Here is a 14,144-nt window from a genome sequence, read left to right on the forward strand (position 1 = left end):
TTTCCTTTCCAGCCAACTGCCACAGTTAATGTTTTGGGTATTGAGGAAGCCGGTCTCCATATTGTGCTCAAGAAAATCATTAAAAACGATAAGGAACGTTTGACAGCAAATGCCGAAGCGACAACTTTCGGCAGTCTGCTGATACAAGAACTCAACGAAGACACACTCAAGGCCTGGTTAAATATAAATCGTGCCTGTTTCATTTTGCTAAATATTTTCGAAAACAATTCCACCGATGTACAAAAACAAATGAAAACCTTGCTGAAACCCCACATGGCTGCATTGAAAAAACAAAAATTCAATGGTGCCCAGTTGCTATGGAAAAAATTGAATTAATTTCTAGATCTTTAATACAATATTTAAAAAAAACGTATATTTTTGTAATTAAATAAAGTTTTTTTTATTAGTTTTAAAAATTCCAAGTTTATGTTACTACTACTAAAAAAAATAATAATACATACAAAAAATTAAGAAACGTATTTCTTTATTTAACAAAAGTGTATTTTTTCATGATTGGAAAACTTGTGTGTTTTCCCTTTATATAAGTAGTTAGTTTTCTTTTAGTTTTAATATGTTTCTTTTTCAAAAATAAAACAAATGAAAATGCAAAAAATTAGGAGCTGTTTTGGTTTGTCTCTCTCACACACACGTTGTTGGCATAATTCAATATGCTGCTGCTTTTGGCTTCTAAATTGTAATTTTCTTTCTCTTAAATCTATTCTGTGCGTAAAATAATATGCAAACCCGAATCTGTATCGACAATTTTCGATAATTGTCCCACCTTCAAGCTAAATGCAGCCTCTTCGAAGGGTTTTTGCATTTGGCCACGGCCAAACATACCCAAATCACCACCACGTTTGGCTGAACTACAATCGGAGTATTTTTGAGCCAATTCATCCAGAGTGGCAGAACCATTTTCGATTTGTTTGCGATAATCCTCGAGCAGTTGACGGGCCTCTTCTTTGGTGCGTGTAATATTCTCTTCACGCCACGACGATGGGCGACGACTGCCCTTGTGCTTGACCAACAAATGGGAGCAACGCACCTCGCTGGGTCCACTGGAAGATACTTCTTTTTTGGCCGGTTCGGTTGGTAAATCCCATTGTGATTCCTTGGTGTAAATGTTTAGATAGTATGTTAGGCCTGAAATCGAGGATGGAATGATTAGCAATTTTAAGAAGTAAAATGATGCTCTAAATAAAAATATAATTCTGGGAGGAGGAGACAAAGTGTTTACCACAGTGTATCGAATACGATTTTGGATCATGTCAAGGCAAATTTGGAACATGTTTCCAATAAACAATTGGTGGATAATTTATAGGTACATGCCATTATGTTGGAATATGTTAAGGAAATGGATGAGGACAAAGTAGAGGAGGCAGTGACAATGTTTGGACCTCTCATTCCACTAATGTTGACAAAGGATGACTGTCAGGCTTCGATTATTTGTTTCCGCTTAAGTCAAGTTTAGGGGCTCCACTCGGATCGCTTTGAAACCGTAAGTAGACCTCGTTGAGCTGATTACAATGATGTATATTTTATGTGGGGGAAATGCATAATTCCCGAGATATGGACCTTGAATGTTCGGAACAAATCTTGGTTAAAACGGCATTTTGAAACTCATTTTAAAACTTATAACGAAAACTTTCCCTAAAAAACATAAACATAGCATGCCGGGCATGAATTCTCGTGTTTTCACTTTAAGCGATCCGAGTGGAGTCCCTTATTAAATTTCAAATTCCATTACAGCCATTTAAAAATATATTTTCCAAAAAAATCATCAACAAAATACATTTCCTCCAAATGTCCTATTGCAAAAGGGTTGTGCAGCAGCAAGCAAGCTGCACCACTCACGCGAAAAAAACTCATGAGGGTTATTTTTTTCTTTCCGTACACTTACCGGTAGAACGACTTGTGCGTACTTCCCAACCTTCAGGAATATTCTTTTCATTATCGGACATTGTTAAATGCAAGTGTTTGTGTGTTCTGTTATTTGTCAATTTACTTATCAATTGCAATAAATTGTCTTTATTTCACCAATATTTTTCCTTGTTTTTATTTGCGACTTATATTGTTTGCAAAAAATTGTATATTTTTCTATTTATTGCCTGTATCTCTTCTCTCGCACACACACAAAGACTTAGGGTTATGTCAATCGACAGTTATTAATTGTTTGTTGACAGCAGCTTTGTAGATGGCGTTCGTTTGTGAGATAACTGTCAGAGTGTGAGAGAGAAGTATAAGGGAGGTTCTCATTGTACAGTTACTAACAGCACGTTTACAGAAGTTATTAAAAAGTTTAAATTACATTTAAATTGATTTTCTTCATAGTACACGTCAATTAGTCTGCTCAAAAGATTAGATGAGAAATAGGAACAGGGCATTTTGCAAATAAAAACGATTCGTAGAAGACAAATTCAAATATGTCAGAAAAACGTGATTTGGTGTTTCCTAATGATAGCAAAGGCAAAGACGTACAATCGTAAAGACTTGACAAGACGCATTTTCCAATATTAGTGTCAAATTTGTGTTATAGAGGGCTACACATTTTAATGGAAAATTCACTTTTTGAAGTTCTCTCACCAAAAAATACTTAACAGCAATGTTAATTATTTTGAAAAATATGGTAACAAAAGTGATGTTTGAGATTGTATGAAATGAAATTATTATTATTATTTTTTCGTGCTTTTTTTGAAGAATTTAAATCAATTGACGTCTTCCCCTGCCACAGTTCATCTTTAACAGTCATGACCCCATTGTCATGGATTTAATGGTCGAAAATGGTATTGTGAAAGTTGGTACACCGATTTGTGTGCCTAGCAAGGAGTTTGTCGATATATTGGCATTGTCACCTCAATCAAATCAAATCACAAACAATTGGAATCGGCTCGCAAAGGTCAAGAGATTTGGGTAAAAATTGAATCCATACCCGGTGAATCACCAAAAATGTTTGGCCGTCATTTTGAAGCTGATGATATGTTGGTCAAGGTCTCGATGCTTGCAAGGATTACTTCCGTGATGATTTAATTAAGGCTGATTGGGCTCTAATGTTTGAACTGAAGAAAGTTTTCCAAATTTTATAAATTGTTTATAAATTTTTAATTTTTTTGCAATATATTTATTTCCTGCTGATGTGAATGCCTCAAAATTATGATGCGGATTCAAATAATGACCCGTGAATACAAAAACAACAATGCTTTCATTGCCTACACAAGTATGTTGTCAGGGTATATCCAAGAGCTGTGGTTGACATTAAAATTGATATCAATTATATTGTCGTATGTACTCGGATGCGGGAGTTACACTTAAATATTAACAGGTGTTTAGGTATTCAAATATTATTTAGTAAACCATTACCACACTGGAGGGCGGAAATATAACGTTGATCGCTTTAAAATGTTCCATGAGTTTGCAGTTATGGTCAAGGACAACGTCTATAATTTTCGGTGATAATCAGATAATAATATTGGGATGAAGTGGAGCGAAGCTGAACATCACAGCACATCCCACGGTGAAGGGAATTTGGACAAGCAATTAGAAGGGCTGTACTGAATATTTGTAATAATTGTGAACCTCTAGTCGGTCAAGAGGGTGCAAATATTGCAAAATATTGCTCGAGCCCAGAATATAGAACTACAGGAATTCAAATTTTCGTTGAAGTTGTGTAGGGTATCATATGGTCGGCCCCGTCCGACTATACTGCTCGGCTCATTGGTTTTCAATCTTTCTTTTTTAGTTATGCCTAAAATATCCTCCGTCACTTCAAACTTGTTCACCGATTGGCTTTATCCTAGTTCATACGATAGCTATACACTCCCAGAGAAACGTGTCAAAAGTTGGAACCGATTGGATTATTAGTTTATGAGTTATCGTGCCCGCCATTCGCAAAACACTGCTTCCAGAAAAATGCGTTAAAAATGTTTGAGAATCACTCTTGCTGTCACTTGATGCTGACACAATAAATCGGCTAGATCTCCAAGAGCAGATTCCAATTAAATAAAAAAAAAAAATTGACACCGAGAATGGGGGGCCTTTTACATAAAACCTGACAAAACTATATATGGGAGCTATATCGAAATCTGAACCGATTTTCACGAAACTTAGCACACATCATTCTAGACTAAATTCATGCGGCTGTGACAAATTTCGTGCAAATCGAAAGATATATAAAGACATTGGTACACCATTTACATAAAATATGACTAAAACGTATACGGGAGCTATATCTAAATCTGAACCGATTCTCTTCAATTTCAATAGGGTTCGTCCTTGGGCCAAATAAGTGAGCCAAATTTCATCCAAATCGGATCATAAATGTGACCTGTACTTTGTTTACAATTTAACACCAACAGACGGACAGACAGGTGGAAGGACTTTTTCAAGGTCTCTTCATAGTATCCAGATTTTTATTAAGTTCATTGAAATAAGTAGTAATGCTTTTTCGCGGTCTTTCACTATTTACATTGTGTTTTCATTGCATCGGGAGTTTACAATAATCACCCAACACCACATGTGTATACAGAGTAAAAAGAGAGTAAAACATGTTCTCTTTGTAATTAACAGAAAATGTTGTTACGATATCGTAACAACAGAGCAAAAGCCATCTAACGGCCAACTTGGAAATTCAATTGTCCTATCTTTATACTTTTATGTCTTTGATAACAATTCCCATTTCATTACATGTGAACAATCCTTAATATATGTTATACCATTAAAATACAACACTGTCATGTGATGGGCATGAACGAGTAATCGGTTATCACAATTTCCACCCAATTGACGTACACAACTACCAATAAAAGAATCAGTTGGAAAAAAAGAGTCAGACAACGAAGTTGCGGAGTTGACGGTTTTCCGCGTATATGTTTACAACAACCCAAAAAAGAAAAAGTGAAATAATACAAACAAAAAGAAGTTTTTCCCAAGTGATTTTCTGCATGCCAATTGGAAATTTTGCAGTGTAGTGAAATATTTGAAAATCAAAATTCAAGGGGGTAAACAAATAAAATAGAATGTGATAAACCCTCTTCCGCCAGCGACAAAAAAAATTGAAAAAGGCAACAAACAAAAAAGTGTATACAAAAAGAAGGTGAATAGAGTAAATCTCTGGGAGAAATCACAGTTTTGTGGAAGGCTGTCTGTCTATTGGCAAAAAAAGAAATAGTCGTGAAAAAGTATTGTGAAGAGAATTTTTTTTCGGTGAAAATTAATAGTGGCAAATAATATTTTTGATTGTTCAACATTTTATTTTGTGGCAATAAGAATTTAGTGAATTTTGTAAGAGAACCGCAGAAAAAACAAGGCTTACTATTTCGTTGGGGGTTTATCATCGGCGTACAACAGCACTCACAAATCAACAACAAATCTGTGCAGTCAGCAGCCACCGTCGCCGCAGTAGCAGCAACAAAAAAACAACCAACCAACAAAAAAACGATTTTCACTTTGCTGTGCCGTGTTGTCTCATCAAATTTTTTGAATCATTAGAAAATTAATACAGCCGAGAAAACAACAACAAGAAAAAAAGGTATGTTTTAATGTTTTTTTTTTTTCATTTCTTTGGTGAAGTTGAAATAACAGCCAAAAGCAACTTTCATTTGAGTAGTAGAAGAAGAAGAAAAACAGCAACAAATATAAATCATTAACGGCAAGTGAACACTTTTAACATTTAGCAGCAGCAATGTGCTGTTGTGTGATCACTTGTTTTTTTACGGCCGCCGCCAATAGTTAATCATTCGTTTATTTTGTTGATGTTGACGTCGTCGTCGTCAGCAGTCGTGGTCGGAGACGGTGTCGGGTTGTCTCTCTGTGTATCCATCTATCCATCCATCCAGTCATCCATTCTTTTTGACGGATGGGATGTCCATGTTTTTTTTTTGTTTGTTCATCTTTAATTTCTTCGTCATCAGGAAACTGTTGTATTCTGTTACTCCACAAAGAGGAAGAGAGTGTGTGACTGAGAGAGAGAACGTTAAATGTTAAGTGCAGCCCCAAAGCCTCATTATTCTCGTTGTGTCATCTTCATTATTTGTTTGGGTGTTCTTGCTTGCTTTTGATTCCATTTGTTTTACTGTTGTTGTTGTAGCAGCCCTATTGCTTTTGTTTTACTTGTTGTTGTTGTTGTTGCTGCTTTTCTGTTTGTTTATACGCCTTTCTCTTTTTTTATGGGGAGGAAGAAGACGAGGTGAAGTTCGTCTTGTTGTTGTTTTGTGAGATGAGTTTGAATAGGGATTTCATTTCATGTGAATGATTTGTTTCTGCTTTTTTTGTTGTTGTTGATGAAATTGATTAGAGTGGGTGCAATGTGAATGGCTGACCGGTACTGAGGGAAATTGCTGTTTGATTTTTGTTCTGAAATAAATACACTCTGAGAAAGGGAATAATAATTGTATACAAGGGTAATATAAAATAATAATTGTCTTCTATTTTTAAAATATTGATGGTTGATATACAGAAACATCTATAATGGAATTTGTCTAGCCACCAGTATTGCTTTCTTTGAAAAAATATTTTTAGGCGTTCTTTAATATTTTCATCAGCGAAGTTTTTGAAATTTTTAAAATATTTTCCAAGGATTTTCTCTTAAGGTTGCGGATTTCTTTACAATTTTATAATTTTTCTGAAGGAATATTTCTAGGTGTGAATTTTTTTGAAAATTATTTTTCTCAGGGAAGGCGTGAAATTTTTAAAATATATTTCACAAGACTATTTTAATTTCGTCTGTATCTTTTGCTGACTGGTGCGCATGGATATTTCTTGAAAGGAGTACTTGCTCCAAACATCGTAATATGTCTTTCACTTCAATCCCCCTCAAAGATGAAGCCTAGTGATCCGATTGGCTTCATCTTTAAATATCATAGAATTTTGACCATTTTACTGGGGAACGGTCAGGAATTTTTAAAAATTCGGATCCGTTGTACATTCTTCTAGTATTTCTCTCCCATGATGGTCTCTTTCCATTAAAAAAAAAAGTATTTTTTTCTTGGGGGACGTACCAGGTTATTTGACCCGGAAGTTCGGGTACGGGTACACGGTTATATCCGGTTTTACGGATCCCGTAAATATAAAATGGGTATAATTTCTATTGAGTGGTGTATGATGAGGTTATCTCAACCCGTTTTTGAAGGGTTTTGGACCCCGATTTTATTGGAAAACCATCTAAAAATCGAAACTGGCTCCAATATGTGGCTGTATCTGTTGTGGATCAAAAGATGTGGGCATTAGGACCCTACAAAAACAAGGAAATTCTGCCGCGTAGCCGGTGTTGGTATCTGTCCATTAAAGAAAGTTTTAAATCCCCGGCTACACAAAAAAATATTCTATTTAGAAGGTGTTTCTGTCGCGTAGCCGGTGTTGGTATCTGTCCATAGGAGAACATTTTAAATCACCAAAAAAACTATTCCATTTAACAAGAGATTCTGTCGCGTAGCCGATGTTGGTATCTTTCCATAGGAGGCCGGCTACACAAAACATATTCTATTTAGAAGGAGTTTCTGTCGTGTAGCCGGTGTTGGTATCTGCCCATAGGAGAAAGTCTTAAATCCTCGGCCGAAGGCCGGTCACCCAAAAACACTATTCTATTTAACAAGAGATTCTGTCGCGCAGACGATGTTGGCACCTGTCCATAGAAGAAAGTCTTAAATCCCCGGCCGAAGTCCGGCTACAGAAAAAATATTCTATTTAGAAGGAGTTTTTGTCGCGTAGGCGGTGATGGTATCTGTCCATAGGAGAAATTCTTAAATCCCGAAAGCCGGTCACCCAAAAACATGGTTGTTTTTGGGTAAAAGTAGATTCTGTCATGTAGAAAGATTTTCCTTGTTTTTATAGGGTTTTAAGGGCCATAACTATTGATCCACAACAGATACAGCCACATGTCCCGCCATTTTGGAAAGGACAAATTGTGATAAATTGAATCAGAGATATGAGAGGGATTATAATGGACCAAGTTCGACTTTCAATGGGTTTTTCAATATAATCGGGGTGCAAACCCCTAAAGCGTACTGCTTTAAAAAAATCTGCAAAAACTGCAACGCCTTTTTTCTTAGAAAGATATTCAGCTCTTTTCTTTAAAATATTTCACTATATTTTCCTTAAAAAATCCACACCTCTTTACTCCATAAATCCACTATTTACTCAAAAATCCACGCCTTGTTTCTTCTTAAAAAATATTCTTCAAAAAATCGGGGTCCAAAACCCTAATTCGTACTGCTTTAAAAAAAGTTTCTCCAAAAAATGAAACGCCTATTCTATATTAAAAAATATTCTTCAAAAAATACACGCCTTAAAAAATATTCTTCAAAAAATCCACGCCTTAAAAATATTCTTCAAAAAAACCACTCCTTAAAATATTTTTCACAAAAATCCACGCCTTAAAAAATATTCTTCAAAAAATCCACGCCTTAAAAAAGATTCTTCAAAAAATCCACGCCTTAAAAAATATTCTTCAAAAAATCCACGCCTTAAAAATATTCTTCAAAAAATCCACGCCTTAAAAAATATTCTTCAAAAAATCCACGCCTTAAAAAATATTCTTCAAAAAATCCACGCCTTAACAAATATTCTTAAAAAAAATTCTATAAAAAATCCATCCCCAAATTTTTTTTTGAAAAAAACTACGCGTTAAAGAAACCACGACTTAAAAATATTTTCCAAAAAATCGTATGTTGTTGCTTGCTTTGTTATCTGCTGAAAAAAAATTCTTTAAAATTCGAAATCACTTTAAAAAATATTCTTTCAAAAAGTCAACGCCATGTGTTTTTGCTTTAAAAATATCCTTCAAAAATCCATGGTTCAAAATATTTTTTAATGCACTCCTTGTCAAAATGTTTATTTTAAAACTCCATCCATTTTTTTATTTACACCGTGTCTCTTTCCTTTTAAGAACATCAAATCGTGTGTGAATCTTTCTGATTTCAATTTAATTTCGTTCGATATTTCTCAAAAGTGTAGGGTTACCTGAATTTGAAGTGTTTGCTGATGCGAGGCGAGGAAACAAAGCGTGTAAAATTAATATTAAAAAAATAATAGCAAATCTCACCACATTGACACCAACACTATTCCCTCCCTCCATCCTTCAAAATAAAACACCATCAAATGGCTATGGTAATAAAAAATAACAGAACTCTCAAGAGCATGCAAAACGTAGGTGTGTTTCAAATGAATAGCAGTTGACAGGTAATGGCCACCGACAACAACAACAAGAACTTGACTTTAAAATAACACACAAATAAAACAAAAACGAACTACAACAAAAAGCAACAACAACTTTATCATTAAATTTTATATTACTCCGTAGGTTTTTTTCAACAACGACAACAACAAGTACCACCGCCATTATGGACATTTAAATGTACTTAACGCCTAATGTCATCTGGCTGTCTGTCGGCCTGTTTGACAGACATACTGTCACATTGACTCAACGATGACTTTAATGTGTGATAGTAGTTACAAGGTTGTTCGTTCGTTTGTTTCCTTCCCATCAGGGTCTATTTTTGCTTATTTGTGTGCTGTTTTGCAAAATTCTTTAAAACTCCATTAAACACAAACGCCTGTCTGCCCGACCGACCGAACGACCCGACCCGATCGTTATTCATTGTAACCACAACGATAAAGCACGTACACAAACAAAAATCAGGCACAACACACAACAAATGGGACAGACGACACTGGCTGACAGTCAAAACCGAGAGACATAATAAGAAAATTGCCACAACAAAAATAACAACAACGACAACAATGGGAACAGGAGAAATGGCAAAAAAGCGAACGGCTTCCTCGTTCCGTTCTTTGTTGCCATTTTTATGTCAAAGTACAGGGCAAACACACACAGGCATGCCACATGTATGAACAAACTAACATGGCATATTTTTAGCATGAGACACACGACGTCAAGTCAGCAAACCAAGGAGAGAGGTAAAACAGTAGCAGGGAGAGAGGCGACACGAGACATGACAATGGTGGCTTGACATCAAAAATTTTCTAATTGGGATAGGGTGTGTGTGTGTGCGTATGAATGTTTTCCCTTAATGCCAAAACTACCCTGCAGCGAGCAGCTTTAGTAAAATTGTAGTGTTTTACTGGTGACATTGTCGCTAGTACTAGTGAAAAAGTATACCACAACCAATGTAATTTCCTATGGACATTTAACATAGGCTTGTCATAGGAGAAGTACCAGTAGACCTTGACTATATTGACTAAGTAGTTCTTTTGGGACTATATGGTGACATTTGAACCAAATAGTCACTAGAAAAAGATTATATCTTTTGAGATTATGTGATGACGTGTATACCAAATAATCACTACATTATATTGGGTTTCCTGAGCTATATGTAGACATTTGAACCAAATAATCACTAGAAAAAGATTAGATCTTTTAAGTTTATATGGTGACGTTTGAACCAAATAATCACTGCATTTTATTGGGTATCCTGAGCTATATGTAGACATTTGAACCAAATAATCACTAGAAAAAGATTAGATCTTTTAAGTTTATATGGTGACGTTTGAACCAAATAATCACTGCATTTTATTGGGTATCCTGAGCTATATGTAGACATTTGAACCAAATAAACACTAGAAGACCATTAGTCCTTTCGAGATCATATGGAGGCATTCGAACCAAATAGTCATTTGAGATTTTTAGGAAAATGCTTGTAATAGAATAAGTATTTAACAACGTTACATTTTTAACGCAGTTATTAAGTAACAAAAACAAAAGTAAAGCACAGTTCAATCTACACACAATATATTTAATTAATCTAAAACAGTCTGCGAATTTTAGGCAAGGTAATAAATTAAGAAATGGATTACATATATAGCTCACTTTTTTCAAGGCTGGCCAAACCTTGTCTTATTTTTAATAAAACTGAATAGTGTTAGAACTAGGATTTTAAAATTATATAGTATAACATAAAAACATTCAGTTAAATTTGTGGTTCTTCATCATTTTCATCTTGTTCCTTTTCTTCGGTGCGCCTGCTTCGTTTGTTGATCTTAAAATACTTTTTCTTTTGGCGTTGGAACGCTGCTCGTAAAGTCTTGTCAGGTAATTTATTAAATGTTGATATAACTTCTGTTTTATAAACTATATTTTAGCATTACTTATTTGAAACAAAAACAAACACGTTTTACCTATTATGGCGGCAAGTACATTACCAAAATCTCGTAGACCTTTTTTCCCGAAAGTTCCGTCAACATTAAAATCCATAATAATATTTCTTCCAAATACTTTATGCAAATTACGTTCAGCGTTACCTGCAATGAGATTTTTCATTTGTCGAGTCTGCAATTGTAAAAATTGTTTTAGTTATGAATTTGTTATTCCCAAAACGCAGATACGTACATATAGATCTGCTTGTGTTGCGAGAATTCGATCAAATTCTCGAAGTTTTTCTTCCGATTCAATTGGAAAAATTGTCATAATATTGTCCACAAATGCGTTCTGAGAAATAACACGATCCAGTAAAACTTTATGCTCCGCCAAAATATCAATAATCGTGTCTAGTTTTCTGGCATTTTCTTGGCAGGAAGAACATTTTGCATTAGCTATCAAAAATATGAACTCAATTTTGTTATACTGTTAAAAATTTAGTGATAATCTTTGGAGATTACCTTGTGGAGCAAAATATTTCATTTTTCCTTTGGAAGGGTTGGCATTTTCGTTCGACATGTTTATGTGCGGGAGTTGTGTACTTAGGAGGTAAAAATTTGTGCTTGATATTTCTCTGGAAAGCAGGAATGTAAAATGGGCACGATTACAAAATCAGAATCAATTGGCAAGCATACAAATTTGAACTGAATGTCTTTAATACAAAATGTCTCTTTTTCCCCTAGAGTCAGATTCGTTTTGAAAATACCAATCTCACAAGAATTCACCGGTTCTTCGTAGAAACTTTCTAATGCCAAAATTCGACTGCCTTCAATATATATTTCGCCCTTTTTCTTTATATTATCAATTTTTATTGGAATGCATGAATTCACCGCGCAAATATTATCTGGTTCTTTGCAGGATATGTAGCAATCATTTACAAAAGCTCCAACGATAACACCTTTTTCATATTTTAACCCATCCTGAATAGTGTTGACAATCATGCAATTTTTTTCCTTTTGAATAATTTGTTGAAAGATATGTGATGGTTTTCGAACATGTTTTTTCAGTGTTTGCAGTTTATTTTCAAATGCATATGCAGAAAACGAAATAAGGGGACCATACTTTTCTGCGCAAGAAGCCAAATGAAGCAGATTATGAACGTTAAAAGAAATGCTGTTCGAACCAAATACAGTTGAGAAGTTCTCGACAAATAATTGAAGCAAATTATTAGCTTGAACAATATTTTGATCCATATGTCGTGCATTGTTAAGAAGTCGATAAGCACAATGTAAAGTTAAAAATTCATAATAAATATCTTCGTGTACATTATTATAAAGAGCAATAATTCCTGTATAAGCAAGGAACTGGTGAAATTCAGTCGCTTTCCAATGACAAAGATCATCTAAAGGCCTGGGTTTTCTTGGGAATTCCCTTGGAATGTATTTTTTAAATTTCACCAATTCAGAAGATATTTTTGAAATATTTTGTTTTGAGGTTTTCTTTTCAGTTTTATTATGCATTATTCTGGTTAGCATTTTTTTGGTGACTCCGAGGTCAATGAGATGCATGCTATCTAAAGGAGTCTGATTTATCATACCAAATCCAATTTCTTCGAGAGGAGTTTTTTCTTCTTTGAACATTTGGGAATGGTGGCATGGATACTTTCGCACAGCAAAGTCCTCATCGGAGATTAGGGAACCACTCTCGCTACTATAAGTCAAGACATTGTTTACCTTCTTCGCAATTTGAGTACACTTGGTGCAGCCATGTGTTGATGTATGTCCAGGAACTCCACAAACGAAAGCTTTTGCTGGTGCGTCACATATTAAGCAACGAAACTTCAATTTTAAATGTTTTTGTTGTATGATAAACTGACCTTTTAGTAGAATCACTTCATCAATGAAGTCTTTCAAATACACATTCACACTACCCGGCTTGGTGTTTCCCAAGTATAATCCAACAACAAACGGTTTTGTTTTCTCCTGAATATTAACGATTCTGCAAAGGATTGGCCACAATTGCACACGAGAGCTTTTGAACAGTGGAATTCCATCGATATTTATATCTAGTTCGACTTCCTCATACTTTTCCAAAATGTGACCAACTTTTCGTAGTTGTGTTTCTATGCCAATATGACAATAAATTCCAGGGGCAACATTTCTCGTTAACATATTTTTTGCTCTGCCCACCAAAGTCTCTCTAGTGAGCGGAACATCTAGACCTTCTTCCTTTAATATTGATAAAAGACTTTCCAAACATTTCTTTGAAGGATTCGTTTCCATGCACCACTTTTTAAGTTTGTCCCGCAACATTAATTTCGGAACTGCAAAATCTTCCATTCCATTTTCCACGAAATCATTTATAAAATCTCCACCGTTTGACACAAATTCACTTTCACTATTTTCTTGTTCACATTGCAAACTTCTGTTTTTATACAATATTTTTTGTTTTTTAATTAATCTTTTATAATTTCTTTTACTCATTTTGTTTATATATTTAATAAATAATCACCTTTTTAACAATAAAACACACAAAACAAATTAATTGCCGATAAAAACGCGTTGTTTCGATGCGATCTACAAAAAAATTACATAAAAATGTGTATATATTCAATATGTTTTAATGACAATAAAAGAAAAGCCAACTGTCGACATTGTCAGTAGAAATACACTACAATCAGTGTCCCAAACCAAACTCTACTCGTAAATTGTTGAAATTTGAACTAGTACAATTGTCTGTAGAAATAAAGTGGTAATATAAGATACACATGGATCTTTGCTCGCAGCAGGGAAGTGTTGTTATTGTTAACAAACTACCGGCCCTAACATGAAATATGAAATGAAACGGTGTGATGGCTGGGTCCCCCCCAATTTATCTTTGATGCTTAGCTTGTGTCTGACCAACCTTAAGTCTCAGCCACAATTTGTGTGTATGTTCGTGTGTGTGTGTGTGTGCTTTTGGCCGATGACAACAAATTAGTTAAATATTTACATAGTCGTCATGTTCGTGCAATAATTTATTTATTTATTCTCACTCGTATGCTCTCTCCTCTCCCCCT

At 34.8% G+C, this 14,144-nt stretch overlaps 3 protein-coding genes across 7 annotated transcripts; 1 reads left to right on the top strand and 2 right to left on the bottom strand.

Moving 5' to 3' along the window:
* LOC133334084 (protein penguin-like) lies at window positions 1–336 on the top strand (the record flags this gene model as incomplete). Its single annotated transcript, XM_061542381.1, has 1 exon — window positions 1–336. A coding segment is annotated over one exon (336 nt), but the record flags the coding sequence as incomplete, so codon positions are not given.
* A 379-nt stretch (window positions 337–715) lies between these two features.
* Window positions 716–1,961, bottom strand: LOC133334085 (putative peptidyl-prolyl cis-trans isomerase dodo). The gene is made up of 2 exons (XM_061542382.1): window positions 1,901–1,961; window positions 716–1,143 (listed from the first exon to the last, which is right to left on the bottom strand). Exons 1-2 carry the CDS (start codon window positions 1,959–1,961, stop codon window positions 716–718), a joined length of 489 nt encoding a protein of 162 aa, XP_061398366.1.
* Window positions 1,962–10,802: 8,841 nt separating this feature from the next.
* Window positions 10,803–13,872, bottom strand: LOC133334081 (uncharacterized). Of its 5 annotated transcripts, XM_061542378.1 has the most exons (5): window positions 13,598–13,872; window positions 11,608–11,720; window positions 11,339–11,541; window positions 11,128–11,278; window positions 10,803–11,068 (listed from the first exon to the last, which is right to left on the bottom strand). In XM_061542378.1, the coding sequence occupies exons 2-5, from the start codon at window positions 11,663–11,665 to the stop codon at window positions 10,920–10,922; spliced, it is 561 nt and encodes a 186-aa protein (XP_061398362.1). In that variant the 5' UTR covers window positions 11,666–11,720; window positions 13,598–13,872; the 3' UTR covers window positions 10,803–10,919. The 5 variants fall into 5 exon arrangements, 2 of the variants coding, with proteins under 2 accessions (XP_061398362.1, XP_061398361.1); XM_061542377.1 differs by having other exon boundaries at window positions 11,608–13,872; XR_009754480.1 differs by having other exon boundaries at window positions 10,803–11,541; window positions 11,608–13,872.
* Window positions 13,873–14,144: the final 272 nt, after the last annotated feature.

The sequence above is a fragment of the Musca vetustissima genome, unplaced genomic scaffold (genome assembly GCF_032173495.1).
Source record: "Musca vetustissima isolate MV318-11 ecotype Yass unplaced genomic scaffold, APGP_CSIRO_Mvet_v1 utg18445, whole genome shotgun sequence".
NCBI lineage: Eukaryota > Metazoa > Arthropoda > Insecta > Diptera > Muscidae > Musca > Musca vetustissima.